The sequence below is a fragment of a genome, unplaced genomic scaffold (assembly GCF_019419815.1).
Source record: "Pyrus x bretschneideri cultivar Hongxiangsu unplaced genomic scaffold, Pyrus_bretschneideri_v1 Contig69, whole genome shotgun sequence".
Lineage (NCBI taxonomy): Eukaryota > Viridiplantae > Streptophyta > Magnoliopsida > Rosales > Rosaceae > Pyrus > Pyrus x bretschneideri.
In genome coordinates, this window is record NW_025999808.1 from 896,330 (window position 1) to 912,905 (window position 16,576).

Consider the following 16,576-nt stretch of genomic DNA (forward strand, 5'->3'; position numbering starts at 1 on the left):
GTATAAAACATGAATGTCTAGATGAAAGTTTTGAAGCTTTGTCTCCACCATGTTAATCATGTTAGGTCTATCACAAGCAATATCCATTTACACGTGTAAGGCCATGCAGTACCCATTTACGCGCAATAATCACTTACAAAATTGGAGCTATATCAAGTTTACTCTTGTTTTGTTTTTGTTTGGTCATTCCATCGTATAGCAAAGAGGGAGAGATGGATATCTATAAATTCGCTAGAGCTAGGAAAAGGAAGACAAAGAGACTTGAACCAAGTAAGGTGCATCAAGCATGAGAATGGAAATGGTATAGATATGGAGAACGCTGTTAAAGACAGACAATGAGCTTATTTTCATAATCTTTTCAATGAAGGATACGAAAGGATACTTCTTTGGGTGAGTTGAGTAACTCGGAAGAGTGCAAAAAGAGTAATACTAGGTTGACTAAATTTGCAAATAATTGATGTGTCACTAATAAGGCATAAACACGTTAACCAAAACTTAAATAATAATCTAATTATCAACCTCCATTTAGTTTACAAAATTTAAGTCTCCTTAGCATTACCTGTGTAGAAATTGCTCCTATTGCCAAATTAGGAAAGAGGAAGAGGTTGTAGCTTTAAAAAAGAAGAAGCAAAGAAAAGCAGTGGGTCCTGACAATATATTGATCGAAGTATGGAAAGGCTTGGGAGAGACTGGTTAACTTGGCTCACAAACCTTTTCAATAAGATTTTAAAAACTAAGAAGTTGCCAAATGAGTGGCAAAAAAGCACTTTGGTGCCTATCTACAAGAAAAAGGGCGATAAACAAAATTCCAAGAACTATAGGGGTATTAAGTTAATGAGTCAATACAATGAACCTTTGAGAGAGAGTAACCGAGCATAGACTGAGGAAGAAATACGGATCTCAGACAATCAATTCGGATTCTGCTATGGCGCTCAATTATCAAGGCAATCTATCTCTTACTAAGATCAAGGGAACGATATAGAGACATGCCAAAGGATTTGCATATGATCATTATAGATTTGGAAAAAGTGTATGATGGGGTTCTAAGAGAAATTCTTCAGATGATTTTAGAGAAGAAAGGAGTACGAGCAACACATATCCAAACAATAAAGGGACATGTATGATGGAACAAGGATTGCAATAAGAACTCATGAAGGATAAATTGAAAGTTTTCCATCACCATATGGTTACACCAAGACTCAGTTTTAAGGCGTTCCCTTTTCGCATTGGTAATGGATGAGTTATTGCCTTATATTCAAGATGATATCCGTGTATGCTTTTTGCAGATGATATAATGTTGATAGATGAAACACAAGAGTAAATGCATTTAATCTTTGGCGGGATGTACTGGAATCTAAAGGTCTTCACTTAAATAGGTCAAAGATAGAGTATATTGAGTGCAGTTCAGGGGGAGGTCCAAATGAGATAGGCGTGAGGATTGGAGAACAGGGAGTACCAAAGAGTGAGCTCTTTTGTTATATTAGATCTATATTGCAAAAGAACAGAGAATTTGATGGAGATCTCAACCATAGGATACAAGCTAGATGGATGAAGTGGAAGAGTGTATAGGGTGTGCTATGTGATCAATGTATGTCACAAAAGCTCAAGAGAAAATTTTATAGGACGACAACAAGATCATTAATGCTTCATGGCACATAATATTGGACGGTGAAGCATAAAAAACACATGCAAAAAATGATTGTAGCGGAGGTGAGAATGCTTCGTTGGACACATAGGAGCACAAGAAATGACATGATTAAGAACGAGGATATTCAAGGTAAAGTAGGAGTGGTTGCAATTGAAAGGAACAACAACAACAAAGCCTTATCCCACCAAATGGGGTCGATTATATGAATCCTAGAAGGCCATTGCGCTCAATTTTGTGTCATGTCTTCTGTTAGATCCAAGCAGTCCAGGTGTTTTCTTAGAGTGTCTTTCCAAGTCTTCCCCTACCCTTTTGGCCTTGAGCCTTTGTCTCATAATTGAATCTTCTAGCCAGAGCATCTGTAAGTCTTTGTTTCACATGGCCAAACCACCTTAACCAATTCTCTCTCATCTTATCTTCAATTTCGGCTACTCCTAACTTACCTCGGATATCCTCATTCCAAATCTTGTCCTTCCTTGTATGCCCACACATCCAACGAATCATTCTCATCTCCTCTACACTCATTTTGTGTACGTGTTAATACTTCACAGCCCAACATTCCGTGTCATAAAGCATTGCTAGCCTTATTATCGTCCTATAAAAAAATTCCTTGAGCTTTGGCATACGACCGTCGCACAATACACCTGATGCACTCTTTCACTTCATCCATCTAGCTTGTATTCTATGACTGAGGTCTCCCTCCAATTCCCTGTTCTTTTGCAATATAGATCCAAGATAGCAAAAATATTCACTCTTTGGTACTTCTTGATCTCCAATCCTCACCCTATCTCATTTATACTATGTTCCCACTGAACTTGCACTCCATCTACTTAGTCTTTGACCTACTTAGGCGAAGTCCTTTAGATTCCAACACTTCCCGCCAAAGGTTAAGCTTCGCATTTACTGCCTCCTGAGAAGATGTGATTACGAGACAGACTCAGGGCAAAAGGGGTAGAGAAAGACTTAGGAAGACTTGGAAAGTAGGGGTCGGCACTTGGAACTAAAAACCAAAACCAATACACAAACCAAATCGGACTGCACTGAAAGGTTTAGTTTTGCAGTTTTGAAATTGAACCGCATTGTAGGGAATGGTTTGGTTTCGGTTTTGGCTTTTGAAAACCCCACCGAAACCGAAACCAAACCACAAATACTAATAAACATTTAATTAGATGTCCATATGAGGTGTCATGTTTTAATTGGTTGTTTGTTAGAGTTCCATGCATTTAGTATCTACTCAACCACACTAGAATATCATCATTCATCATTCATCATTTGCTGCATGTTTGCTTGCATCAAGTTTGCTTGCTGCATATGTAGTTGTTGCAGGTAGGTTTGTGCATATATTGTCCTAATTTTAGATAGAAATAGATTATCAAAACATCCTCACTCAATGTACTCATTGTTAACATGCGTTCATTAATTAATGTATTGTGTAGAAAATGAGACCGTCTTATGTGTAGATAGGTGTATATTTTAAAATGTACATTTCTTTCTTAAAAACCAAACCGAAACCGCACCGAACCGAACCAAACAGTTTGGTTTCATTTAGATTTTGGCTTCAAAACTGCACCGAACCAAACCGTGCCCACCCCTATTTGAAAGAGACTCTAGACATAAAGTACTTGAATCTAATGGAAGACTTGACGAAAAGCGAGCAAAGTGGTATTTTAGGATTTATACGGTCGACCCTACTTAGTAGGATAAGAGTTTGTTGTTTTTATTTGGTCATTCCATCACATAGGAACGCATAGTGAGTGAGCATCCAAAAGGGGTTTACTTTATTACGTTTGTTTTTTTTTTTTTTTTTTTTTCTGAACAAAATAAACCGTGATAGGGTATGTGTTTTCTTTCTCATGTTACTTTCGTCATTGAGGAAAGAGATGTTGAAGCTTTGGCTGCTAGGAGGGGCAACCCTAGATCCTTCGCATTCAAGTAGTTACTGCCATAAAATTTAAGACTTCTCTCAGGTGTTAGAGAAAAGAAATTGATTGTAACATCTATTACTAGAAACGAATTGGGATTCGATTTACATGGCTAGTCAACAACTGGCTTCATCTGTACAGTATACACCTAAAACTGAACCCTTGCGAGATAGCTTCGTTTCCAGAAGAATTCAGCTCTTGCTGAAAAACCATATGCACAAAAAGAATCCATCAATTCCAGATGGTTTTGAGCTTACATTGATCATCAGCTTCAATTAGATCTTGTTGGCACAGTGCATACTTGTGTTGAAGTTCCCAGTCAACCTTCGGTCGGGAGTTTCAAAATTAAGGTAAGGTCCTAACCTGCGAGATTCAATCAAATCTAGTTACCGAAGGAGAACGATCATCAATGTGCATAGGAATATATTCAATAGCCAGTGCCAAGAGCGCAAATATCATTTTCAAACGGTAACAAAAACACTTCTATTGTTTTCTAGATTCTTTATTCGGATTTTCACGCACAAGATACACTTGAATCTCCAGTCAACCTTTATTTTCATTTAGAAACCAGCCACAACGTTATTTCACTGTATTCAATTAATTTACACAACTGGTAACTACAGAAAATCAAAATAGATACCTGATTATGAAAGCAAAGTAGGAAGGCAATCTGCTTAAAGACGGACTAACTCCATGGTTGGGACAAAGAAATATTTGGAGTGGATGCGTTTAGTCCTTGTTCATAATGTATAGCAGATTTGAGCACATTGTACTGTTCAGTAACAATATCATACAGAGCCTGTGCGTAAACCTCCCTAGCCTGCAACATACAACAGCCAGAATACTTAGAAACAATCCAAGAGAAGAATGGTGAAGTTTAAAGAACATTTGAGCCCTGAACTTCAAAACGTCTGGTCCTCATAGTAACCGTGTCAGTTAGCCAGTTTCAAAAACATTTTGAACTCCCGGAACTATAGTCACCTAAACCCCAAAATTCAGGGAACAAAGGTGTTTTTACTCTAACAATTAGAAATCAATGAAAATGACTTTCCAGGTCCTTGAACAGTAGCTTTCAAGACTTTTTGTCATATGGATGAACATATTTTATATATATTATACCCCTACATTAAACTACTTTTGGATACAGTTCACCAATCTATTCCAGCTGTGCACTAGTCGTTACATCATTGTTGACCAAGGAAAAGACAGTATTAGTTAAATGCTAATGTTCATCACCAAACTAGATAGGCGGAACAAGTTTTTCCACACTACTCAGCAGTTGGTAACATGACATGATTTAAAATGCAGTAGTAATCCTCAGATCAAGAATATATTTACACACGAGCTTTCATTGCAGAATAATGTTAAAGATCACGAAGAATATAACAGGAACCATCCAAATCAACCAGGAAGTTGAAAGACATTGTATATGGCACCAACCTCTTCAGAATTTTGACAGGAAGCAGTAATATCAGAGAAGGTGATTTTTGGTGCAACTGATAATCCAGTACCATGGAAGGAGATCATTCTCTTTTCTCCAATTTCTTTTTCTACCTGAAAAAGAATTGTCACTAAAGTGGAAAAGTAGCACTACAGGAACCACCAAAACAGAGACGACGAACCTGGGGTGGAGGAGGCATGATGTTGTGACACAATAATGCTAAGGGATATATATGCCCTGGAGCAGCAGAATGTTCACCAAGCCTTCTCAGATTGTCCAGTGAAGCAGCATCAAAAGGTGCCTGACCAATTTATGTCAGTATGAAGACAACACTTGTACTTATCTCTATCAAAAGGTGCCCGACCAACTTATATCAGTATGAAGTTAATTGCATCATGAAGACAACAATTGTACTTATCTCTACGTGTTTGCATGTATGTTATGTCTATGTGTTAAGACTTGTTAGTTGTCTGTATGAAGTCATTGCACCACCAACTCAAAATCCTTATCAAGATAGGTGGATGTGTATCTATATTGGTCAATTCTTGGTTATAGGAACAGTATGTCAACGTGATCTCAAATTGTAGCCTATCTTCGTTTTTAGGCAAGCCCAACTGCTCAATTAAATACAACTAAGTTTATGTCAAATTTAGTAAATTATTAGAACAGTAATTTATTTCAAAAGACAGAAAATGGTGGATTATATTTCAAAATCATCCTCAATCTATTTATGCTTTCCTCTAGAACTCGAGTCCCTATTCTATCCATGATGAACCAAATAACTCCTTTGATTTTACATCTATGCTGTCAGGTTTGCTTAACCTAAATTCACAATACAACTAGAACATATAGATGCGACTTTAAAACCTCATGTGGCAACACTATAGGGACAATTGCAAAATAAAAATCATCACCTGAACATTGACTGTCCTATCCGGATCAAAACATTTTACAAAAAGAAAGCTAAAAAAAATTTAAAAAATATTAAACAATGATCATGAAATCCATGATTTCCTTCTCAATCATCTCGTACATGATGAAGTTGAAAGAGCTTACTGGGTACCACTCTCCTGTTGCAGGATCTGGCCGGTCCCTTCCACCACTAGGTGCAATCCATACAATTTGTGATCCGCCCCTATAAAACATGTTCAATTAGAAGGCTGTATGAAGAAACATATATAAACAAATTCATTACATTAAAAGAGTATTATTTAGAAAAGAAAATTGTTATGCAAACAGCTTGGATGATGATATGTGAGTATGAGGAAACAATAAACTAAACATCGCCTCACACAAACACAAGAAAAAATTATTATCGAGATGGCTAACTTTTCCTACGTCCCCGTGTGATCTCTCTTGAGAGAATCACTAGCACTGATTCTCTTTGAATCCTATGCCGACTTTGGTATTTTGATTAGCAAAAACACAACAAACATGCATGATGTGTCCTAGAAAAAAAATAATACAAGAACAAACAGAGACATAAGAAATTCCACTTGACCTTTTTTTTTCTTAAAGAGAAACAAATTTTATTGCAGAAAATAATAAAATTACAGAAACAGTGGAAAGTCCACTAATATTGTGATTAAATGCAGATTATTCCTTTACCACTAACTGAAATTAGAGAAACCATCCCCCCACCCCAATTAGCAAATATACCACCAGCGGAGACCTGAAGGTAAGCATTTGTTACAATGTTGAACCTTCACTCCTAATTTTGTCTCTACGACTGGACTGGATTGGCTAACTCACTAGATTCATGAAGTTGAATGAAGAAATAGATGCCGACTTACATATTTTGTTCAAGTTCAAAGGTACAAGATGGATTAGTAAAGAAGGAAACGTATCCCTTCAAATCCCCACATAAAGGGTACAACTGGAAATAACAAGTTTCCTTCATGACAATGCATCTTCTACCTTCAACTTCGACAAGCTTTAGAAGTTGGCATCCATTTCTTCCTTCAACATACATGGAATCTAGTGAAATTTCCAATCCTAGGCACCAACGAGCCATTCTCTCTCGGTCTAGCACCTAAAATGAATTGTTTCTCGCTTTTAGTAGGTATCCTCGACCCAAAGTACGCACCTCCATTTTGAGTATCCTCAATCCCCAGTTTGTTACTAGCTACGTTTCACAAAAACAAAATTCATTTTAAACAAATTGGTTAGTTCTGAGATGTGTAGTGCTTGAGACAAGAAAACAACAATAGGTAAGAGCAAATAAAACAGAAAAAAAGATATGAAAGAGGAAGAGATCAGGGTTTTCCAAGAACAGAAAAACAATGCAGAAAGAAAAAGGAGGGGAAAAAAGCTTTCTGCACAGGACCTGACATGGTAGTAACACTCTCAGACCTTAATGAGCAGAAATAAGAAGAGCTGTTATTAATAACAAACCAACTTTGGCCATGCATAGACAAATAAAATAATTGCGGTACCTCAATAGCAATGCCATTTCCTTCAAACTCCGGGTGTTTGCTTTTCTTTTCATATCAGCAAGCTCAGGATCATCATTCATGTGCTTTTTGGAGTACACACATATCAGATTCCTTTGATAATATTAAAAGAACAAATGGTGAGGATTTCATCATTTAAGCATAGAGATGCATACTAATTGCATAACATTATTCAAGAATTCACAAGTACCTCCCCATGCTGAAAGGCTTACAAAGAGGATCTGTCACAACCCTATCTCCTGCTATGTAGGTCTGTAGTACCAAGTCTAAAAACTGGTTATGCAAACAGTTATAAGTGCACAAAATAGTGTATGCATCCAATTTACGGTTAGAATGAAGACAGAACATTGCAATTCACCATTTTCTCAGCAAGATGTCGGTTTGTTGATTCAAGCAACAAGGCAATGACAGCTGGATCTGCTTCAGTTTGGTGGTTTGATATCAAAAAAATGTTGTGACCCTGCATGCATAATCCAAAAGCATTACATTACAAGTCATCTCCAAGTGTAAACTAATCAAGATGATATGGCATCTGCATAGTACTACCACAGTACCACCAAAATCGTATACGAAAAAGCTCGAGACAACTACTGGTCGACTGAAATTGTGATATACAGCACCAAGACAAAGTTATAGCATTTGTATTGCATTCTACTATAAAATAGTCATTATTTTGATAGTCCATGCAACTGGCTTGTAGGAACCCTTCAGACCATCAGTTCTTATCAGTTATCATGTCCTCTCTGACATAGTTTTCTAAAATACTTCAACATACATATGTCCAAACCTAAACTTGGACTGCCAAACATGCATTTACACGAATGCATATCGGAGGCCACTATATAACTTTGTAAGTTGTAACAACGAAACAGGGAGGAAATTCAGTGTAACTTTGCTTCTAGAAAGAAAGTGTTCCACAATTCAGCAATGTATAGTTGTTAACCCCACAAAGAAAATAAGCTGAATACTGAGAAAAGGCACCTGATGAAGCTTCTCTTCAATTTCATAGAAAATGGAAAGATTGCCAACATATGAGTTTCTGCACAAATAATCATCAGAATTTAGGATAAAGAAATAGCACAGAAGAAAGAAAACGCTGAGTCGCCAGCAATTTTTTTGTTTCTTCATGTGAGTATTCTCTGTCAACAAGTTTTTGAAAAATCTTTTTCTAATAAATGGACACCCTTAATGGTTTAATGGTAACATTGCATTTCTCTAGTCCATTATAATACTTGGTGTAAATTTATTTCAAAACGCAGCGAAGAATTCAGCATAAAAAAATACAAAATGAAAAGTTATAATTTTCATTTATTTACTTCATTAAACAAGCCAGAAAAGGGAAGATATAAAAATAGCAGCGGATTAGAAGTCTAACAGTCAAAAAAGAGAGAAAAAAAAAATATCACTCTCCAGAGCTATAAAATCAGAGTTCACCGTACTACACGTTTCCCTTACCCAATCATAATGCAAGCGATAATCACCCAACTATGGATCCCCATTCTCCATGATGAAGGGAAAAAAAATTATCTCTGTATTTACCAATGCCCACAGAGAAGTCAAAAGCTGCCCTCTCTCCTAAACTCCTAACACCTCGTCCTCCATATTAACATAAAGAATTCTACAAAACTTCTTCCTTAAACCCACTAAAGGCGCAATGCTTCTCAACATGTACAGGAAGAAGCCAGAATAGTCAGCTCAGTCTTGCTCCTCAAAGAGTGTATGCTGGATCTATTTACAATGGGGCAATATAGGAATAGATAATCAATATCCTTGCAAGCTTTTACAAATAATACGCTTAGCAGGAAAAAGAAAACACTTAACCCCATATACAGAGCATTATAAGTAGTACTCACCCACCCTTGAGCAACTACCCAAATTGGCACACATGTACCTTACATGGTACCTTATCCTTCCAAATCAATTACGATGGATTGAAAGTAAGGACAGTTCATTGATCAACCACACTGGATTTCGGAAAAACTAAGTATCCAAACTGAATACATAAACATGCTACATGCTCACATTTCCATTTCTAAAGATTCTTAAGCCAGAACTACAAGGTGTTAGAAACAATGATCCCAACTTTTGCATTCTCTATTTGTGCAAATGTAATTTATACAGGCAACTGAATCTAACACACCCATTTCTGAAATTGAATGACACATAGGTTCTTATTCCTTTATGCATTTTTTTTTATTGTTATCAACCAGTTGATCCAATGCTCTAATCATACACCCAGTTGATCCAATGCTCTAATTACAATATAAATATTACAATGTTCCACAAATAACATTTTTTTACTTTCTCAAATACTGTCATGTTATTTTCAATCTATCCAACTGCTAGTTGGACTCGAGGACTGATGAACCATTCACATTTCCAGAGTCTTCAATACAGAAAGGTTTCAGTTAAAAAGATCTTTACATTTTTGTATTAACAATTAAAAATCAGAATATTTAAAATTGCCAATACAACTAATATATAAAGGATTCTCTCATAAATCAAAATAAATGATTTTAATCTCATGCTGAATGATACGATGATAGCACGTCAGATGGACAAATAACCCATGACCCTGTCAGTTTTAAGGTTCCAATGAACTTCATGAAATAATACATGGCATGTCCATTCAAATTTAGCAAAAATAGACAACAAGAATAAATGCATCTGCTTTCACTTTATTTACATCAAAGTAGCGGATGATGGTAATAGGATAGAAGTTGTCCAAGTTACCTGAAATCAACTAAAGGACGGATATAGTATTGACCAAACATGTAGTAATCAAAAGGCACTCGCATTGCTTTGTGATATGGTGAGAAGACAAATGGGTCCTGAAAAATTATTGGTCTATCATATAGGCAAAATAAAATAAAACAAATCAAATATACAAGAAAACAAACGGATAATTTGGTTTCCTATCTGTGTCAAACCCACATCAGCAACTAAGGCAGCTGTGTGATAACGCATATAAAACCCAATCTTACCTCTATATCCAAGAATACACGATCCAATACAGCAGTCATATTTGACAACACAATCTTATCTGCCTTGGGATTTCCACTTTGAAGAATCTGAATAATTATAGCATAGGACTAAGTAAAAAGGAAAGGAGTTTCTTATCACAAAATAAATTACTTCTAGGGCATCTAATGCATACAAGCCATTCATATACGATCTAATAATTGAACAAGAAGTCCTCAGACCGTTATACGCAAATAAAATCCAGATATACAAAAACACTAGAAAATCAAAGCAGATTGGCATGTGCTTGAATAATTAAAGCTGATTGTGATCTCGCTTTCCTGAAGCTACCCATATACTTACAGCTCAGCGTTACTGACAGACAATTGACATTTTAATGAACACATAATTTCATGTCCGCTAATTAAGGAAAAATACGGCACCTGGCATCCATATATAGAGAACACCCCCCCCCCTCCCCTTTATTCTCCCACACACACACACACAAGTGTGTGTGTGTGTGTGTGTGTGTATAAAATCCACTTTAGTCAAAGAGGATCAATACCCTTAGATGAGTTTTAACCAGTGAAGCATAACAAATATAAGTTTCAAAATTAAGTTTACAATAGTTATTATGGAAGCTTGTAATAAAATAACCATGACACAAGTTCTAGATCCATACACAATGGTCACACTGTGGCTTATTTGTTCGTGTAAGCACAACATGTAAATGGTTCAGATTTCCTATAAAAAAATAAGTCACGTTTTCTTTTTGACCTTAAACAACTAAGGCACATTTATCTTGTGCTAGCTAGTGATTGACTCTTTGTTATTCTCTTAGTTACTCACTATCTGTAAGTACCATGGTCACGTTAAGTGGTAGTATCAACATTTCCAGTAAAAATGTAGGCCTTGAACCACAAAATGTCTATCTCACAGATTTTTAATTCCTACTCAGTAGCAAAGCCAAGATTAGGATATATGTAAATAACAATATATTAGCAAGTTGAAAGATACTCCTAGTTCATAAGGAACAGGAAGTTCAAGGTTGTACGAATTTATGAAATTTTATTACCAGTTTTGTCGTCTCTAAATAATATGGCTACAGCTATACATACTAAAAAAAAATTCTATTTTGAGAAGAAAATACTAAATCTTCTTCTTTTAGCAATTTTGAATGCTAAAACCATTAAAAAAAATTAAATTTACAGACACACACATTTGATACACAAATTACTTTCAGATGAGATTTGAGCCAAAACGTTTACGGATATCAAGTAAATTCAAAATAGAAATATAAGAAGTAGATCTAACTATGTACAGTACAACACGAGATTAGGAATAAAAGTTTACAGCATTTTTATAATTCTGATATAATTCTTCCATTCGTGACGCAATAGTTGAGGGAAGCCTGCCAGCTTCTGTTTCCTTCCTTATTACAGACAACAGCTCTACAGATGAACATTTCAAACAAGTCAAGAAAACTAGCATCAATAAACAGGAGAACATTAATAATGTAAAGAAAAGCTGCTTAAAAAATAGTGTGTTTTTTCATTAAGAAAGCTGCAGTTAAGAACAAACTAGCTCTAGGTCTAGTTGCAATTTCCTTCCCAATGTTGACAAAAAATTTTAAGTTTCGTTCAACGGAACAGGAAAACAATATAGATGAATTATTTAACTACAATACAAGGATACAAGCAAGAAAAACAAAAATATAACCTTCAAGGAACTTGAATAAGAAGACACAGAACATTTGAAGTACATATCAGAGCATGCAATCAATGACATCAGAGGTTATGTTTATAAAGCGGTTAGTAAAAATAACGAGGGCAGTGGAAAAACGAAAAAAAGAAAAACTGACATTGGGACCATAGTCCCAGTGACATTGCATTGTAAATTTGAGGACAATCTTAGGCTATTAGGAGTTGGAACTGTAATGGTCCCACTAATAGGAAGGACTCAAACACTATCCAACCACAGGGTTCAGTGGTCCATACCTACAAAGATTAGCAATCCAATCAAATAGCTATCATAATAGTAAAGGTTATTATGAGCAACGGTCCCTGAACTTGTCCATGAGTTACAATTTAGTCCTCCAACCCTATTTTAGTTCATGTGGTCCTTCAACTTGACCACCTCTTGCACCATTGGTCCTATCCGCCACTATGTACCATGTTCTGTCTATTTATCCATGCTTTGTTTAATAGTAATCTGTCTTTTCTTTCATTTTTTGTTTCTCTTTTGGTTTCCATGGGGGGGAATAAATATAGGAACTTTACAATGAGTGTGAACAACAATAAAGGTAGGGCAACTAGACAGGTCTTATAAACCAAGCAAAAAGTGCTCTTAAACTATCAAAAGTTAATAACGCATACCCCGCAAGAATTGTACCTACATGAAATGCAATCCCATGATGAGAAAGCCAACCATTTGATGCATCCAAGTTCAGTTTTAAGTCCTTGCACAATTCTTTGAATTATTACAAATTTATATAGGTACAGAACCCATTTCGTTTATTGTAGCATGCATTGATGGGTACCTACCTACCATGGACTTGGAACGGATGAAGTTGTTGAGTAAGTAGATCTTATCATAATAACTAGTCCAAAAAAAAATCTGGCTTCCACAGGCAGACACTTGAAACAATGGGTATGAGGGGTACAATCTATAAAAAAAATAACACTGAAAACAGTGTTTAACACAGAAACAAGGAGCAATAACCATTGAACAACTTCAATGTGATGTTGACAACTCATACCTAATGAAAACCCATACCTTTTAATAAATTTGTATAAAGAAATAAGGTATTCAAAGTATGGTATACTTTTAGGTTCATACTCAGATTCCATAGACTTGTCATAACTTTCATTGTTCTTCATTTGTTCTCTGTTTTTTATTGTTGTTTGAATACACTAGGTAGGTCACTTTTCGAAAATGGACAATTTTGTTAATATTTTTTACTCATTTCAAGAGAAAACAGTTTTCCTTAAAACATGATATTTTAAAGAGAAGGCTTAAAACAAAATTTCAAAATATACTTTATGGCATATACATTTGGGGAAAGCATTACTCAGAAGTTAGAACCTTAAAGTAACAACTATATCCAATAAAATACCTTCCATCCTTGTCCTTATTCTCTAGCTTGTCCAATCTTGTAATCGTTTTGGTCTACAGCTCCATATATAACTAGATTCACTTATATATACAGAAATAAGTCTTGTATACACCAACCCCTGGCTAAAGTATCATGCCCTAGTGCATAGTACAGACTGAGGCCCAATAGTTACACAAAGATGGGTATCTAATTTGTACACTTCATAAACCCAAATAACGTATCTAAATATTTTTATATTGCATTCTATATTGGGTGCTAATGCTAACCAGTAAAATCCACATAATTTTAAGGATCGAAAAATGAACACTGTACATCCTTGTGAAAAAATACATGCCTGACAACAATCGGCTCCCTTAACATAAATAGGAATACTTCAACATGAACTTTTTGCTCAACATTTCCTACAAATTGAAAACAAGCTATCAAGAATTCCACTCATTTAAGGCTAGAGTTGGTTAGAAAGAAATCAACGGATTTTTGAAGATGCTGGGGGGGTCGGAAGTGGAGAAGGTGCAGGAAAAGGTCAAGTACTGGGCAGCGATATGGGCTTCTGTATCGACCATGTTACTAGATTGGAAGGCTGCAGTATGAATCAAATTTGAAACTTTAATCACTTCCAAGTTGAGAGGAAAATTCTTTTGACTAACAAGTGAAATACTCAGCTCCTACGGCAAACTTAAAAGAAGAAGAGTGAAAAGAAAAGTAGGGGAAAGCGTTCATACTATTCTTTTCTGGGAAACAAAAGGAAATGCAATGAATGACTAGAAAAAAGAGACCAACTTCCCACCCGACCCTTTGTAATAAAAAGGGGAGTCCTTTCAGGATTCCATTTTGAGAAAAAGGAAATGCAACGTGAAGATCAAGATTCGCATAAACTACCATGCAAAACTGACTCATGAACATCAAGATTCAAACAAAAAATGGAACAAAAACAGCCCATAATTCATGTAAATATCAAAATAAAAATTAAAGTCAGCCAAAAAACAAATTGAGAACCAATTTCATTTTAACAGTCAAGAAAGGCAACATTTCAATTCAAGAAAAAAAAATATGAGCATTCACTTTCTTGCATTTTCTGAGGAACCAAACAGAGAAAATGCAGAAGAGTTCTCACCCTAGGAATTTAAGTCAGCCATGTAAACAAAAATGAGAACCAATTTCAATTCAAGAAAGGCAACATTTCAATTCAAGAAAAAAGTATTCACTTTCTTGCATTTTCTGAGAAACCATACAAAGAAAAGGCGAAGAGCTGTCACCTTGTTCAGTGGTCGCATTGAGAAAGGTGCGAGAATGGTTAGTCTCCGTCCTCTCTGCACTCTGAATGGGCGACAAGGACGACGACTCCGTGTCCTTCACCAGTTCGGCCATGGCACTGACCTTCAAGGAGGAAAACAAGCAAGGACAGGCAGAGCTCTGCCGTCTCACAGACACCAAGCACAGCTGAGAAGACGACGACAGTGACGAACAAGAAGCAGCGGAGGGGGAGGAGGAGGAAAGGGACGACGGCGAAACCCTAGGCGAGAGGAATGTGGTGGATGGCGTCGCGGAGAGGGTGAACATAGCAAGAGAGAGAGAGAGAGAGAGAGAGGCGGAGGATATGATCGATCTGTGAGTTTCGGTTTTCTGCAGAGTGAGGGATTATACGATCACGTGCTTTCCAACAACGCCAATGGTGGGAGAATGGTGGAGGAGGCTTTGGATTGGGGGAAGAGTGACACCAGCGGAAGTTATCCGGACACGTGGCTGATTCAAAAGGGTGGATTGAAGAGGAACGGGAAATTTTATTTGGACCAGTTATTTTATCTTAACATCCAACTAAAAAAATTTCTCTATTAAACTTCCAAATTTGCCTTTAAATAAATAACAATAAGAAAATAAACATTAGTTTTTTTTTATTTCTGCACCCAATAACTCAAAACCTAGCACACCACTGCATTTCTCCATTATTTCCGACGAAACCCACCCAAGTGACAGCAAAAAATTCTATCAAGATCACGAATGACCATGGGCTACAAAATTTTCAATTGGGATTATTTATTGGAAATTTTAGGGATAAATTATCAAGACCATATCCAGTAATATAATTTTAATCCAAGTCGTGTAAAAGTAGTTTCATCCACGGCACAATTTGGAGAACCAAAAAAAAAAAAGGCAAAAGCCGCAAATCAAAACCACTTTTGTGAAGGAGAAGTTACGGCAAGCCATACATTCCCCAGTGAAGGAGCTTCCATGGAGAAAAGCAATAGATGCAGCACTGGAGCAGCTTCTGCTTGGAAAAAAAGCATTCATATGATATGTTACTTTGGGCACCCTCAGCTTCTTATCAGACATCATATTTTCCATCTCCAAAAACTATAAATTGGTGATACCATTTGGTCTGCTTATTGAGTGCTTATTGATTGATGTATTGAAGGAGACATTGCAAGAAGTGCTTTCCAGGTCGGAGGAGAATTCCAATGGGATAGTAGTTTGTTTTGCCGAAAATAATGGAGGGGTGGAGTGGTGCGCTAGATTTTGGATCATTGGGTTAGAGATAGAAACATTGGTTTTTATTTTCTTATTTATTTATTTAAGGTTAAACTTGAAAGTTTAGTGAATAAAACTTGGGACGTTTTGATATAGACGTCTCATTTTTAAATATTATAGACTAAACATCTATTCCTTTTGCAAATTTGATTAAACATTTTCCCTACAATTTTGGTACTTTAATTTTATTTCATTAGAAGTCTATACATGTTAGTATTCCCTTTTTTCCTCCTATTTTTATGCATCTCTTATTATGATGATTTAAGATTTTTTTTTATTTTTATTAAAATATTTATTTTAGTAAATTAAATAGAATGTAACAAAACTCGTTGTTAGGTACGCTTGGTTATATTGGTACGTTTGATTATAATGGTACATTTAGTTACTTGGTACATTTGAATTTTTGGTACATTTAGCTTCTTGGTACATTTGAATTTATGGTACGTTTGTTTTCAAAACATAAGTTTTATTACTTTTTGTCCTAATAATGAGGAATTACTTTAATTAATTATT

General features: G+C 35.9%; 1 protein-coding gene across 5 annotated transcripts; it reads right to left on the reverse strand.

The window, feature by feature from the left end:
* Positions 1–3,431: 3,431 nt before the first annotated feature.
* Positions 3,432–15,353, reverse strand: LOC103940137 (glycerol-3-phosphate acyltransferase, chloroplastic-like). 5 transcript variants are annotated; one of them, XR_007254199.1, is made up of 14 exons: positions 14,794–15,353; positions 11,776–11,873; positions 10,446–10,553; positions 10,195–10,292; positions 8,443–8,500; positions 7,820–7,921; positions 7,652–7,734; positions 7,444–7,554; positions 6,065–6,143; positions 5,190–5,309; positions 5,008–5,121; positions 4,208–4,387; positions 3,860–3,930; positions 3,432–3,727 (listed from the first exon to the last, which is right to left on the reverse strand). XR_007254199.1 is itself a non-coding variant. In XM_048573518.1 (13 exons), the coding sequence occupies exons 1-12, from the start codon at positions 15,095–15,097 to the stop codon at positions 4,253–4,255; spliced, it is 1,410 nt and encodes a 469-aa protein (XP_048429475.1). In that variant the 5' UTR covers positions 15,098–15,352; the 3' UTR covers positions 3,432–3,930; positions 4,208–4,252. The 5 variants fall into 5 exon arrangements, 4 of the variants coding, with proteins under 4 accessions (XP_048429475.1, XP_048429476.1, XP_009348485.2 ...); XM_048573518.1 differs by having other exon boundaries at positions 3,432–3,930; positions 14,794–15,352; XM_048573519.1 differs by having other exon boundaries at positions 3,432–3,930; positions 7,652–7,713; positions 14,794–15,342.
* Between the last annotated feature and the right edge of the window lie 1,223 nt (positions 15,354–16,576).